The following is a 14,829-nucleotide window of genomic DNA, read 5'->3' as shown; positions in this document are numbered from 1 at the left end:
TTGAAGGCAAATGACGTTGGATTTTTGTCCATGATACACCATTCCAAAGAGAAAAAAAACTGTTGTACGTTCTGATATGTCTAGGGCTCATTTCATGTATAGAATACACATTTTGCATATAAAGTACATAAAATGTACATATCCAAGTTCCGGTCAGTCGGAGAGAATGTATCGCTTATCAACAATATTAAGAATCTTTGCATCCCAAAATATGGACGAACAAGGACGAGCAATTGTTAAACTCGTCAAAAATATACGTATCGTCATTTATACTGATCATTGTGGAACAGAAAGAGCTTTTTTTTTTGCTAGGGTTTAGGGTTAGGGTTAGGGTTAGGGTTAGGGTTAGGGTTAGGGTCAGTGATAATCCGTATAAAGGCCGTGGCCTTTACCGGGCAAAGGCCCTGAAAATTTCCAAAGGCCCTCCATATAAAGGCCCCCGACCTATATAGTGGCTCTGAATTCCCATATTGTGGCTTCCTTGAAGGCCCTGACTGTACAAAGGCCTTGACTTTTGACCATATGGTGGCTCCGGTGGCCTTGAGGTGACCTTGAACTTTGGATCATGTTCGAGTTGTGCATAATGCTTGCCACCGGTCAGAGGTTCGAATCAGTGGAGTTGGTCGTGATCGGGGTATGTTTAAATCTTCAGTTTGCCTGGAGCATATCTTAAAGGCCCTGCCCCTACGATAAAGGCCCTGAGCGTATTATAAGGGGGACAACTCATGGTGTACTTAATGGCTTATTATATAAAGGCTCCGGGTTTACTTAACCCTTTACTATATAAAGGCCCCCGGATAATGTGAAGGTGTTACTATATAAAGGCCCTGTGCGAAAACAAGGGGGAAAAACTCGTACATACAAAGTTATGTCCCTTGTTGTTCCCGTATAAAGGCCTTCAGGTAATTTGCGAAATTCAGGGCCTTTACACGGGAACAGCCTGGAGCCTGCCGTACAAAATGCTAAGTGCAACAGATGTCAGGGCCTTTGCACAGGAATTAGCCTGTAACATACTATGTAAAGGCTCCGGGCACGCTCCCGTGCAATGACCCTGAAAGTTACTGTATAAAGGCCTTAAGGAAACAAACTATGTAAAGGCTCCGGACAAGCTTCCCGTACAAAGGCCCTGAAAGTGCTTTTTACTTAGGAATTTTATACAGATGAGATTCATCCTAAGTTATGGGCCCTGTTGTCCAGAGCGTCTATACAGTAAGACAGATTTAAATGATAAAGGTGTTTATACAGGACACTGTTTTATTCGTGTCATCCTAAGTTATGGGCCCTCTTGTCCAGAGCCTTTATACTGTAAGACAGATGTAAATGATAGAAGTCTTTATACTGGACACTGTTTTCATGGCCCATAACTCGTTTCATCCTAAATAATGGGCCCTGTTGTCCACAGCCTTTATATAGCAGGCCTTTATACAGTAAGGAACCATAACTCGTTTCATCCGAAGTTATGGGCCCTGTTGACCGGAGCCTTATTTACAGTAAGACAGATGTAAATGATCAAGGCCTTTATATAGTAGGCCTTTATACAGTAAGGGCCTATAACTCGTTTCATCCTAAGTTATGTGCCCTGTTGTCCAGAGCTTTTATACAGTAAGACAGATGTAAACTATCAAGGCCTTTATATAGCAAGCCTTTATACAGTAAGGGTTAGGGCCCATACCTCGTTTCATCCTATGGGCCCTGTTGTCCAGAGCCTTTACACAGTAAGACAGATGTAAATGATCAAGGCCTTTATATAGCAAGCCTTTATACAGTAAGGGTTAGGGCCCATACCTCGTTTCATCCCAAGTTATAAATAATAAAGGCCTTTATATAGCAGGCCTTTATACAGTAACAGTAAGGGCCCATAACTTGCTTCATCCTAAGTTATGGGCCCTGTTGTCCAGAGCCTTTACACAGCAAAATGTTAATGTCCGGGCCTGTGCGCAGTAAACTAACCCCAACCCTTACTCTAACCCTATACCTCATAGCACTTATATAGGAAAAAAATCCGGGTTAGAGGTATTTGCTTTCAACAGCCTCTATATATGACGTAATTTGAGATTCGAACTTTGAGGCCCGACAACCAGGGTAGCCGATCCGGTTCGTTTCAGTCTCTTTCGATCTGCCTCAGTCCAGGCACCAATCGGCGGGAGTTTGAGCAAAATGCGTCAAACTGTTCGTGAGTTATTGGCCTTTTTTAGTCGTTTTAACCATAAATATAGGACCATGTTTGAGACGATGCTGCCGTAAAGAGAATGACCGCAACCCTAACCCGAAACCATGGGTGCAAAGCCCAAACCGTACTGGCACGCTTGTGTTAAGATCAGACATATAACTTGAGGTCAGGGTCTCAGAAAATGCTGTCAAACCTTGGAAACAACGGGGGCTGAAAACGCCTAAGTGCGGTAACGTGGAGGCCTTAGCACGGTAAGGATATATGTACTGTACAAAGGCCTTGGTAAACCTTTCTAATTACAACAAATGCAAGGCCCTTGTACAGTAGGCCTTTGTATAGGAAAGTACAGTGATACTAGAGCCTTTGTACAGGAGGCCTTTGTTGTAAGTAACGTGTAAAGGCCTTGTGAGCCTTATTGCCGTTTACCACTATACAAAGGCCTTTCCCTTAGGCCTAATACTGTGTGAAGGCCTTCAAGGGCCTTTGTATAGCCTCATTGCCGTTTTCACTATACAAAGGCCCTTTAACTTAGGCTTAACACTTACTATACAAAGGCCTTTGAACTTAGGCTTAACATTAAGCCTAAGGGTTAGGGTTAGGGTTAGGGTTAGGGTTAGGGTTAGGGTTAGGGTTAGGTTAGGGTTAGGGTTAGGGTTAGGGTTAGGGTTAGGGTTAGGGTTAGGGTTAGGGTTAGGGTTAGGGTTAGGGTTAGGGTTAGGGTTAGGGTTAGGGTTAGGGTTAGGGTTAGGGTTAGGGTTAGGGTTAGGGTTAGGGTTAGGGTTAGGGTTAGGGTTAGGGTTAGGGTTAGGGTTAGGGTTAGGGTTAGGGTTAGGGTTAGGGTTAGGGTCCGCGTTATCCCGTATAGAGGCCCTCGAGTTTCCTATACAAAGGCCAGGCCTTTAACGTAAAATCCCATATAGTGGCTTGCGGTCCCATATAGTGGCTTGCACACAAAGGCCCGCTCCTATATAGTGGCTTGGTGTTCCTATTCAAAGGCCCCAGGTGACATGTAGGCATAGCGGTTGACCTTGACCTTGGGGATGTCCTCGTCCTTAATTTCTGGACAGTTTTGGACGTGCTCTTTCAAGGGTGGGTGTCCTTTTTGGGATTGGGGTAGAAACAAAAAAGTTGCCAAATATGACCAGATTTTTCTAACCCGTTGTTACTATATAACGGCTTGGAGGCCCGTCCTATACAAAGGCTTTCTACTAAGTTGTCTCCCTTCGAATTGTTCCCCTTGATTGAAATGGGGTAGAATTATTTCCTATACAAAGGCCTTCGTATTAAATTGTCTCCCTTCAAATTGTTCCCCTTAGTTGCCGTCGGGGTAGAATTACCTCCTATACAAAAGCCCTCAAAAATTATTTCTCTTTGATTATCGCCCTTGCAAACCTCTGGGGTAGGTATGTCCTATACAAAGGCCCAATTACTCGTGGGAGATAACAAACTTGGTTAGTCGGGGTTGGGGTCGGGGTTGGGGTCGTGGTCGGGGTCGTGGTTGGGGTCGGGGTCGTGGTCGGGGTCGTGGTCGGGGTCAAGGTCAGGTTCATGGTAGTGTTCGGGCTGCTAATGATTTTTAGTTTTGTAAGTAAAAAAATTCCAAGTCCTGAAGGGCCTTTGTACAGGAAATGATACATTTGATATAATTCGACCTGTTGTTGAAAAGTAGAGTTAGGGTCTCAAACTGTTTTCACCCCACTCTCTTTTACCAACCCTGACACTGCGAAAAATATGTGCGTACATAAGGGAGTAAACGGTCCCGTATATGTATGTCTAATACATGTCTAATACATGTCCAAGTCCAATAATTGAAGGGCCTTTGTACGGGAAAGGGGTAGAATTTGAGTTGTTGTTGTTTTGTTGTGAACAAGGGCCTTTGTATAGGAAATGGGGTTAGGGTTAGGGTTAGGGTTAGGGTTAGGGTTAGGGTTAGGGTTAGGGTTAGGGTTAGGGTTAGGGTTAGGCCTTGTGAATAAAATGGACATGTCGGTTGACAAGCTACTACATGCTAGTTATAATCCGATATCTTTGCATTTATTGAAAAGTGATATTTCAGTTTAATTCAAATTCCAGTCACTGAGTTAAAATCAAATGTCAGAAACCCGAAACCTGGTTCCAAAATTAGTGGATAACTAGAACAATAGTAATTTACTGCGAAATCTGGTATATACAAAATTGAGCATAAGTGTTAAAAATAATAAAAAAAAAAAGAAAAAAGCGTTGTACAAAATATCTAATAACTATTACTAATAGACACTTTATAGCAACTGAAAAGGCCGTGAACGCATTTCAGGGCCTTTTCCTCGTAAAATCTTATTAGTATTTAAATTAGTCTAAAGAACAGAGGGATTAAAATTTTGAATATCAACTACCTATTTTGAAAAATAGCAGTGATTTGAATGTCAGAGCACTGTGTCGCCCTTATGTAATTTAGATCTATCAATTTTGACCAAATTAAAAATTAACATTTAAGATTTCTTTTTATTGACTCTTAAGGAACTCAATAACAATGAGTTTTCTGTAGGAATGGTAAATTATTTTGTCAAGCAACATCCTATCGCTGCATTATCATTATCACTTAGTTCTGAACCGGCAGTCTGCGCCTCGTTTTGAAGAGGTACATGTAACTAGTTTGCAAAATTTCAATTTAAACAAAAATTAAGCACAAGTAATTTTTTTGCTTGTCACCTGTTGCAGAGTTACACTCAGTTTTTTACAGTGACACCAGCTCATCAAGAGAAAATACAGTGACAAGGAACCATGACCCCTCCCTTACAGAAGCAAGCCTCTGTGGCGTACATGCTGCGTATTTGCTGTGTATATGCCGCGAACACAGTAGTACGCCAGAGGAGTACATTTTACATACACCGCATGCCGCGTACATGCCGCGTACTATTTCGAGGAGTACACAGCATGTACGCAGGAGGTCACTAGTACACTTCAAGTACGCAGCACAGACTCTGAAAATTTAAGGAGTACACTGCATGTACGCAGGAGGGACTTGTACAAGAAATAGTACACTGCATGTACACCGCAGATACTTTGAAATTTGTGCAGTACACTTCATATTTCGCAGGAAAGACTTGTACAATTTCTTTGGGATTTATACTTAGTTTTTTTTTTTTATAAGTTAAAGTCTGAAGTAAACTTCATATATGCGGGAGGAACTTGTTCATTTTCTTTTGGTGTTTATACTTTGAATTTTTTTAGGTAAAGTCTGAAGTACACTTCATGCAGGAAGGATTTGTACATTTTTTTTTTTGGAAGCAAGAACTTGATTTCTGTGTAACTTTATCTTAATAGCATAGAATAGTTCAGATTACCCGGGATTCTGAACAATGAAAATTTGCCGAACTATTTGCAATGTTCATTTGTGAAGCTTACATCTTAGTGATTTCTGAGCTGCACCTTGCATGCAGTGTAAAAATATATTCTTTTTCATTTTGAATTAATCCTGGAGCTTTCTAACTTGGTAATTGAAAAGCCTTATTTGAACTTCGTTGCATTACATTTTGTAATACATGAAATAATTACCAAGAAAATGCCTCAACAGTGCCCGAATCAGAGAAGAATTAATAGCTCTCACTGTTATTTGAATACTCTTAAGCAAAACACCATTCTATCATGTTTTATAAAGGCTTTAATGCTCATTATGTTAACTCATTAAGGCCTCACTAATTAAAAAGTTGTTCATCGGATTTGCCACTCGTATTTTCAGAACGTTTTTGGCTATTTGCGCTCCCCCCATTGGAAAAAATCAATCCAAAGTTTTTTGGTGCGCTACTTTTTACGGACGTTAAAAGTGTATAAATGCTTATATAATTCCAGTCTAGATTTTCTCAGATGGATTTTAAATAAAATAAATACATACTACCCACACATCGTCTATAATAAATCATAATACTTATATTTAGTTGCATTAAAGTTGTTTCCCCTTGATGCAGTTACGCCATTTTCTTCAAATGTTTACCAAATTACATGCTACAAAATTTGATTTATTTCATTGAAAAGTGGATGGAGGAAAGCATACTAATTTATTTGATAAACATCAATCTACATTATTTTGGTAAGGGTAAGTACTTATTGATGCATGTCACTTATCTTTTTTTCTGTTTTTTTCTGTCCAAATGATCAGCATTTGCATACGAAAGTTGGTGGGTAAGGAATTTACATTATCACAGCAGTTTCGCCACAAGAGTACACAGCATGTATGCAGCAGGAGTACACAGCATGTACGCCGCAGGACTCGGGCCAGGAGTACACAGCATGTACGCCGCAGGAGTACACAGCATGTACACCGCAGGCTCATTTGCATGTGAAAAGTGTATGTGCCGCGTACATGCTGCGTACTATTTCCCGCATACTAAATTCCTCCAGCGTACATCCTGTGTACTATGTAGTCCACAGCATGTACGCAGCAAGTAGTACGCGGCAGAGCTCATTTGCATGTCAAAAGTGTACTACAAACGTACTATCGGTGTATGTGCGGTGTATATCCTGCGTACTATTGATTTCAGTACACATCATGTACGCATCATATACGCTGTATGTACACAGCAAGAGTACGCAGCAGGCCTTTTTCTTCTGTAAGGGCTAGGTGGTCAGATTTTTACTTATATCCCGTTTTTGGAAAAAACATATTAACAACTTAACTTTTATAATACTATACATGTACTATATATATTGACTTGACAATTATTGAGCCGTGCCATGAGAAAACCAATATAGTGGCTTTGCGACCAGCATGGATCCAGACCGGCCTGTGTAACTGTGTAGTCTGGTCAGGATCCATGCTGTTCACTTTCAAACCCTTTTGGAATTAGAGAAACTGTAGGCGAACAGCATGGATCCTGACCAAGCTGTGCAGATGCTGGTCGCAAGGCCACTATGTTGGTTTTCTCATGGTGCAACTCATGTATTAATACCTTTTACATGTGATATCATATAAATGCAAAAGCATCACTAATAAGTTGTAGGTATATTGCAAAAATGAAAAAAAGTGCATTTGTGTGATAAACTGGCAACAACAGATTCAAAAATTGATAATGAAATATTATGAGATGTGTAACTGTCTGAATTATGTACATTATAAGAAAAGTTTTGAACATTAGTAATAATTCCAACAGCTATACTGAATATCATGTAAATGACATTGCTACTTGGTCATTCTTTAAAATTGAAATGAACATTGTTATAAAATTTATTGTCCGTCTTTATCATTCAATAGGACTGCATTAAAAGTTAAAATAAGAATTTTTTTTTTATTTTCAATTCAGCATTGAGAGGAGAAAATACTATAAACATTCTATGAAAGGGCGAACAGAACCAGACAAATACCTGTCAATAATTTTGGATGGGATGGATCAAAAGAAAACTGAATTACCGCATTATTTATACCTAAGCTCATTTGTCTCCAGTCTTTGGAAACTAAAAACACACTTGGTTGGTGTCATAGTGCACGGAATCGGAAATTACGGATTTTTCGATTATTATCAGTATCCGCATGGGAGCAACTTGACGATCCACTGCCTTCTATCAACTTTGTACATGCAGAAAGACTCATTACCAGATACCTTATACCTTCAAATGGATAACTGTGCCAGAGAAAATAAGAACAGGTAAATTTTTATTTTCATTTTTAGCTCGACTATTCGAAGAATAAGTACAGCTATCCTACTCACCACGGCGTCGGCGTCGGCGTCACACTTTGGGTTAAGTTTTTCGTACCAGTCCACATTTTGACAAAGTCTTTTGAGATAAAGCTTTGAAACTTTCAACACTTGTTTACCATCATCATGGCCAGTTATAGGCAAGAGCACATACCCGGTAACTCAATCAAGGATTTTGGCTGAATTATGGCCCCTTTTGACTTAGAAATCATGGTTAAGTTTTTTGTACCAGTTCATATTTTGACAGTCTTTTGAGATAAAGCTTTGAAACTTTCAACACTTCTTTACCATCACCATGTCCAGTTATAGGCAAGAGCACATAACTCCATCAAGGATTTTGGCTGAAATATGGCCCGTTTTGACTTAGAAATCTGGGTTAATATTTTGTACCAGTTCATATTTTGACAAAGTCTTTTGAGATAAAGCTTTGAAACTTTCAACACCAGTTTACCATCACCTTGTCCAGTAATATAGGCAAGAGTACATAACTCCATCAAGGATTTTGGCTGAATTATGGCCCCTTTTGACTTAGAAATCTTTGTTAAGTTTTTCGTACCAGTTCATATTTTTGGTAAAGTGTTCGACATATGGCTTTGAAACTTTTATCACTTGTTTAGTATAATAGTCTCTATCTGTAGGAAAGAGAACATAACTATGTCATTTATTTTGGCTGAATTATGGTCCTTTTTGGACTTTGAAATTGGTTCTGTTTTCATACAAGTCCATGTTTTGTCAAAACTATTTGACATACGGCTTTTAAACTTTGAACACTTGTTTATCATTATGATTTCCATCTGTGGGCAAGAGTACATAACTATTTTGACTGAATTATTGCCCTTTTGGGACTTTGAAATTGGCTCATATATTGCCATTTAGTGTAAGACTTATCGAAATCAAAGTAATACAGGAACATTGTTTGTCTAATCTATTTATTTCTTTTGTCTGAATATCCGTGGAAATATTTTGACCCCATTCTTCAATCAATTATTCGAATACTTGAGCGCGCTGTCATCAGACAGCTCTTGTTTTTTCACATTTTCAGTAAAATATTACTTCCATAAGAAACTGTTAACTCTTGGATGATAGATGAGGTCTCATGTGGTTTCTATTTTATTAGTATTTACCTTTGTAGCTCACATGAGCCGCAGGCTCAGGGTGAGCTGTTGTGATCACTCCGTCCGTTGTCCATCCGTCCGTTGTTTATCTGTCAACATTTTCCTTTAAACAATATCTAAACCTAAACCAACAGGCCAATTTCAATGACACTACTCAGTTGAGCGATTCAGGGTCATCACGACCCTCTTGTTTAAGATACTGCTTTGAATTTGAAATTTGAAATTTGGTTGACATGTATAGTTTTGCATGCCGACTTTTAAACAGACTTTCAGTGACCATCAATGTGATGTATTGACCTACTGTCTTGTTTTGTAAACTACCGATACAGTATTTGGATCACCTGTAATTTTGTCTTTACAGATTTCAAAAGTAATCTTGCATACTTGTTACCTTGACCCTCACTCCTAATTTTCTTGTTTTTAAAGCTTTAGCAAAGAAATTAGTTCAAGCAAGAATTTTACTCAGGTGCGCCATATAGTGCCTTCATGGCCCTCTTGTTTAACAGAAGCAAAAACCAAGACAGGATTAACCTAATGTTGTCAACAACACATTAATTGATGTTAATAAAAATTTAAAATTGTAGTAACTATTTTCTCCTATATTACAGATACATATTGGGATTCCTTTGTTTGCTGGTGGAAAAAGACATTTTCAAAAAGGTTAAACTGTCATTTTTAATGGTAGGACATACACATGAGGATATAGATCAGATGTTTTCTCGGTATGTTTTTGTTAAGTCTTATAATATGATAGGTTTATAACTGTTAAGGAGTCCTACATTTCATAGGTTGTAGACAGTTAAATTTATCCGAAATAAATTTTAAATTTTAAATTAAGACAATCTATAATGCCTGTTAAATGCAAGCCATTACTAAGCATCCTATTACATATTAATATATAATTCAACATGAGAAACAACAAAAATAAGTATATGCGACTTTTTAATCATTTCTTTTTAATCATTTAGAAAAAAACAATACCAGGAGATTTATTAAACTGTTATTAACATACTGGTTTGTTTTACAGTTTCTCAGTGAGATTGAGGCGAACACCAGCTATGACACTGGACAAACTCATGAGCATCTTTGAGAAATGCACTACACCAAAACCATTAAGTGTGGAATGCGACAATGTATATAATGTCACAGAATGGTTGCAGGTACATCCAATCATTGACTAAATAAAAGAATAATGCATATACTAGTAATATAAATAAAAAAATGGAAAATTCAACTAGGACAACACATTTAAAAAACATTTCAAATATTACAAACTTGTGTTCTTACATTAATTTGTCTAAATTTTGAAAATAGAACAATGCCAGCTTGTGATTGGTGCATTCAATTTCCACATTTTTTTAAAATGAAAATAAACGATCAATGATGTAAACATTAATGTATATCCACAGGAATATTTGAATCCGATCAGCGGACAGTCCAGACCACATGTGTTCAGAATAACGAAAGGTGAAACTGGAAAAGCAGAAATTTGCTGGAAAAATTGGACAACTGACAAAGTAAATTGTACATTATTTTAGTTTAGATTAAATAATGAGTTTGGTAAAACAATCATGCAAAACTAAACTGATGTAAAACTAGTATGTTAATATGGGAGGAGCTTAATTTAGGTATAAAGATATTTGTCCAGTTTGGAGATTATTTATTAATTTTTGATATAGTAATTTTGAAGCAATACTTGTACCAGGATAAGTAGGCATAATAAGTCCAAAATAAGAACCAAAGTTATGGGACTTGACTCATGGAGGTTGGCAGCAATGTATGTACTTGCATACCAAATTTCAACCTGAATTTCAACCATAAAAGAGCATAATTTGGCAACTATACATATTAACAGTTATGTCACTTGATGCTATCACCTAGATTAAGAACGCTAAGACACATGTTAAGTTTAGGTTAAAAATCTGCATAAATTTTCAAGTTAGTAACATGCATGGACAACTTAAACCAGATTTTTCTTTGACCAAAATGGGGCATAATTTTGGCCAGAATGTCAAAGTTACAGGACCTGACTAAGTGAGCTATTTTAATTGACCTAGAACAGGTATTTTATAGAGAGGTTGGTGAAACAATGCAAAATATATATTTCCAGTTAACTGATTAACTGACTTTTGAAAGATAAACTTAATTTGGGGCATGTGGTCAGTAGCCAAATATATTAACAGTAATTTAAATTTATTGAGATATATTTATGTTTTTATGTTAGGAATACAATAAAAGTATAGGAGATCTGCCACACTTACTGAAGGCAATACCTGACGGATCTCCGAACTGCCTTCAAGAATCATTTGAGAAAATTGATGTAGAAGTGCTGAAAAGAGATATAGAAAAGGCTGCACCATTCTTTCCAAAACCAGAAGAAAGACAATGGTGGACCAGCTTCTTTGAAAAAATTGGTACAATTTAAATTATAAAGAGTCCTATTACCTCAATTAAGAAAGGTTTTTAGCTCACCTGTCACATAGTGACAAGGTGAGCTTTTGTGATCACCCTTCGTCTGTCGTCAGTCCGTCCGTGCGACCGTCAACAATATCTTGTCTACACGATAGTGGTTTCATTTATGATTTTATTTTAACCAAACTTGCACACAACTTTATCACCATAAGATCACGGTTCCTTTCTTGAACTGGCCAGATCCGATTATGGGTTCCAGAGTTATGGCCCCTGAAACGGCCAAAATTAGCTATTTTGACCTTATCTGCACAATAGCAGCTTTATTTATGATTTAATTTTTACCAAACTGGCACACAACTTGTATCACCATAAGATCTTGGTTCCTTTCTTGAACTGGACAGATTCCGTTATGGGTTCCAGAGTTATGGCCCCTGAAAGGGCCAGAATTAGCTATTTTGACCTTGTCTGCACAATAGCAGCTTCATTTATGATTTTATTTTAACTAAACTTGGACTCACAGGACTTAGATTTTTTTTTTGAGGACCTTCTTGTCCTCAAGTGCAATGATAACAGGTGGGCGATATAGGGCCATCATGGCCCTCTTGTTACATATACCATTTACAATGTCTGTAAGTTGAATACAATGATAAAATGTGAGGCAATGCTAACCATTTTATCAATTTCATTCAACAAATTTAATGAATTCAATGTGGAAAGTCTAAAATGTAATGTTCTGTTTATCTCAATCATATTACCTTTTCCTAACATTAAAAACCTACTTCCATTAAAAGTTATTTAAGAATGAAGTGAGCAAAATTCAAAACAGCCTCACAGGATTAGACCTTAATTTTTCAGTGTTGAAGTTAAAATTCTGTCCCATTAAATCTGTTCACTTGAGGCATCCTAGAAAAAAAATGATATTTACAGTTTTAATTTGTTTTATAATTGTTTAATAATAGTTTAATGTTGCTTTTATCAAAATTAATGCTGTAATGAATTGTCTGCAAGCGGTTTAAAATAGTGGCCATCACATTGAAATTTGTCTCTACTTGAACTTGAGGAAATTCCATATATTATATAAAATTTACAAAAAAAAAGGCACGTTAAAAGTTGTTTAAAATTTGTAACATGGCCAGTTTTAATAATATACAAAGCAAATGCCATTTTTATGCCCCCGAAGGGAGGCATATAGTTTTTGAACCGTCTGTCCGTCTGTCGGTCTGTCAGTCTGTCCGCAATTTTCGTGTCCGGTCCATATCTTTGTCATCGATGGATGGATTTTCAAATTTAACTTGGCATGAAGGGTTTTACCACATTTAAGACACGTGTCCCCGCCCCAAGCCCCAGGCCCCTAGCTAAAAGGGGTAAAGGTCACACATAGCCCTTTAAAGGATAGTGCATTAAAGGGCGTGCCCCGGCCCCCAAAACTTTGTCATCCATGGATGGTTTTTTCAAATAATTTGGAAATCAATTTTGTACCACAGTAAGACGACGGGGTCGCGCGCAAGACCCAGGCCCGTAGCTCAAAGGTCAAGGTAAAACACTTAGAGGGAAAAGGGAATGCATTGAGGGGCTTTGCCCCGGTTACCATTCTTTGCCCATCCATGGAGGGGTTTTTTCAAATAACTTGGAAAAATTTGGAAACCACAAAAAGGGACAAACGTGTCGCGCCCAAGACCCAGTCCGTACTCAAAGGTAAAGGTCACATTTGGGTCTTTTTTCATGATAGTGCTTTAAAATGGGCGTTCCGGTCCAAAATTTTTTGTCATTCTTTGCAGGGTTTTTTTAAAAAAAACTACGCATGAATGTGTGGCACAGTAAAAACAAACGTGTCGCGGGAAAAGACCCGCTCCATGGGTAAAAGGCCCTAAACCCCTAACATCGGCCAAAAACATTAAATTCAAATGCCATCGGGGGCAGTGTCATCCTATGGAGCAGCTCTTTTTTAACATTATTTGTTAGGGGCCCAAATTTACCTTAAACATTTTTTAAATTTATAAGGGAATTCTTTATTTTTTTGCTTTGGGTTTTGCATTCATACCCATTTCCGAAAATGGACTATTTTTTAGGCACGTAATTTATATTTTAGTTTTCAAAGTTATTTTGCTCAAGCAATTTTCATCCCTAAAAATTGCATTGAGGAAAACATTTCGGGAAAACAATGAAAACCGAGTTGGGAACCCAATGAAAAAATCGGGGGAAAGGGGATGCTAGTTTGATAAAATAACAGCAAAGCAAAGAAAAAGGGTATTTTTTTAAATTTTTATTTCTTTTCCCGGAAAATTTTTGGGGGGCTTTTTAAAACCCCCCCTTTTTTTTAAACCCAGCGGCTTTAACCGGAAACACTCCCCCGGGTCAATACCCCCCCTGAATTTGGGTCAATACGGTTCGTTTGGTAATATTTGTCAATTAGTCAATACTGTTTTAAGATACTTTGTTTACTTTATGAAAAATTTAATTATACTGTTTTAGAGCTTTTGGGAATTTGATTATGGTGAATGTATGCATTAGTATTTGGTAAGAACAATCTAAAGTACCCCCAAATTTTGGTCAAAGTAGGGGGTTGGGATTAAATAATTTTAAAAATTTTTTATGGTCTTTTTAAAAAAATTCAATTTTAGATTAGTTTGCAAAGATTTTTATGTTTCTACAAAAAAAACACAGAAATTTGGAAAAAAAAACTGCAAATTTTTAAACTAAACAAAAATTTGTAAAAAGTACATGTATTTCAAAAAAACTATACCCTAAAAGCGTTTCACTGAAAAGTAAAAAAAATCAATTAATTTTTTTTGTATAAAAAATTCAAGGGCAAAAAATTTTAAAAAACATCTAAACCTTTCTGAAAGGGTTTGTGTTTTGAAAAGCAATTTTTCGTTTGGGCCTTTAATTTGGACCCCATGGCAAAAATAAAAAAATTTTGAATCTGGTCACTAATTATTTGTATGTTTAATAATCCCACGTCCCATTCAATGTTTAAAAACCAGGGTTTAACTTTTTTTAAACCTTTTCACTTGCATTTACTTTCGCCCCGATATCAGGGTGCCATATATCTTTTTAATTAAAAAAAAACCGCCCACTTGACACGGGGACCATTGATATACGGTCATTTTTGTTTCCATGGGGCCCCTTTGATCGATATTTTTTGCCCATAAGAAATTTTCCCAATTAAAAACCCTCACCTTTGGGGTTTTGGGAAATGCCAAAAAGAAAATGAGGGGTCAAATAATGAGTTTTTTTTCCCAAAAACCGAAGAAGTTATTGCGATTTTTTTTAATTTAAAAAACCACATTACTGGTCGGGGGATTAAAAAAATTATAAAAGGGTGAATAAATCACGAATATGATTAAATTAAAAGGGTTTTGTGCACACTTTTTTTTTTGTAAAATAAATTCCCAAATATGGGAAAAATGAAGTAATGACACATAAATAGAAAAATAGGTTAGGGGCCTTAAAATGGAAAAGT

General features: G+C 37.2%; 1 protein-coding gene across 1 annotated transcript; it reads left to right on the top strand.

Moving 5' to 3' along the window:
* Nucleotides 1-7,462: 7,462 nt before the first annotated feature.
* On the top strand, nucleotides 7,463-12,042 carry LOC128550076 (uncharacterized). The gene is made up of 5 exons (XM_053528171.1): nucleotides 7,463-7,788; nucleotides 9,563-9,676; nucleotides 9,982-10,114; nucleotides 10,364-10,471; nucleotides 11,179-12,042. Exons 1-5 carry the CDS (start codon nucleotides 7,478-7,480, stop codon nucleotides 11,377-11,379), a joined length of 867 nt encoding a protein of 288 aa, XP_053384146.1. The 5' UTR covers nucleotides 7,463-7,477; the 3' UTR covers nucleotides 11,380-12,042.
* The last annotated feature ends 2,787 nt before the right edge of the window (nucleotides 12,043-14,829 follow it).

The sequence above is a fragment of the Mercenaria mercenaria genome, chromosome 2 (assembly GCF_021730395.1).
Source record: "Mercenaria mercenaria strain notata chromosome 2, MADL_Memer_1, whole genome shotgun sequence".
In the NCBI taxonomy this organism is placed as follows: domain Eukaryota; kingdom Metazoa; phylum Mollusca; class Bivalvia; order Venerida; family Veneridae; genus Mercenaria; species Mercenaria mercenaria.
The sequence above is the reverse complement of the archived record's forward strand: the minus strand, read 5'-3'. Positions and strand labels throughout refer to the sequence as shown.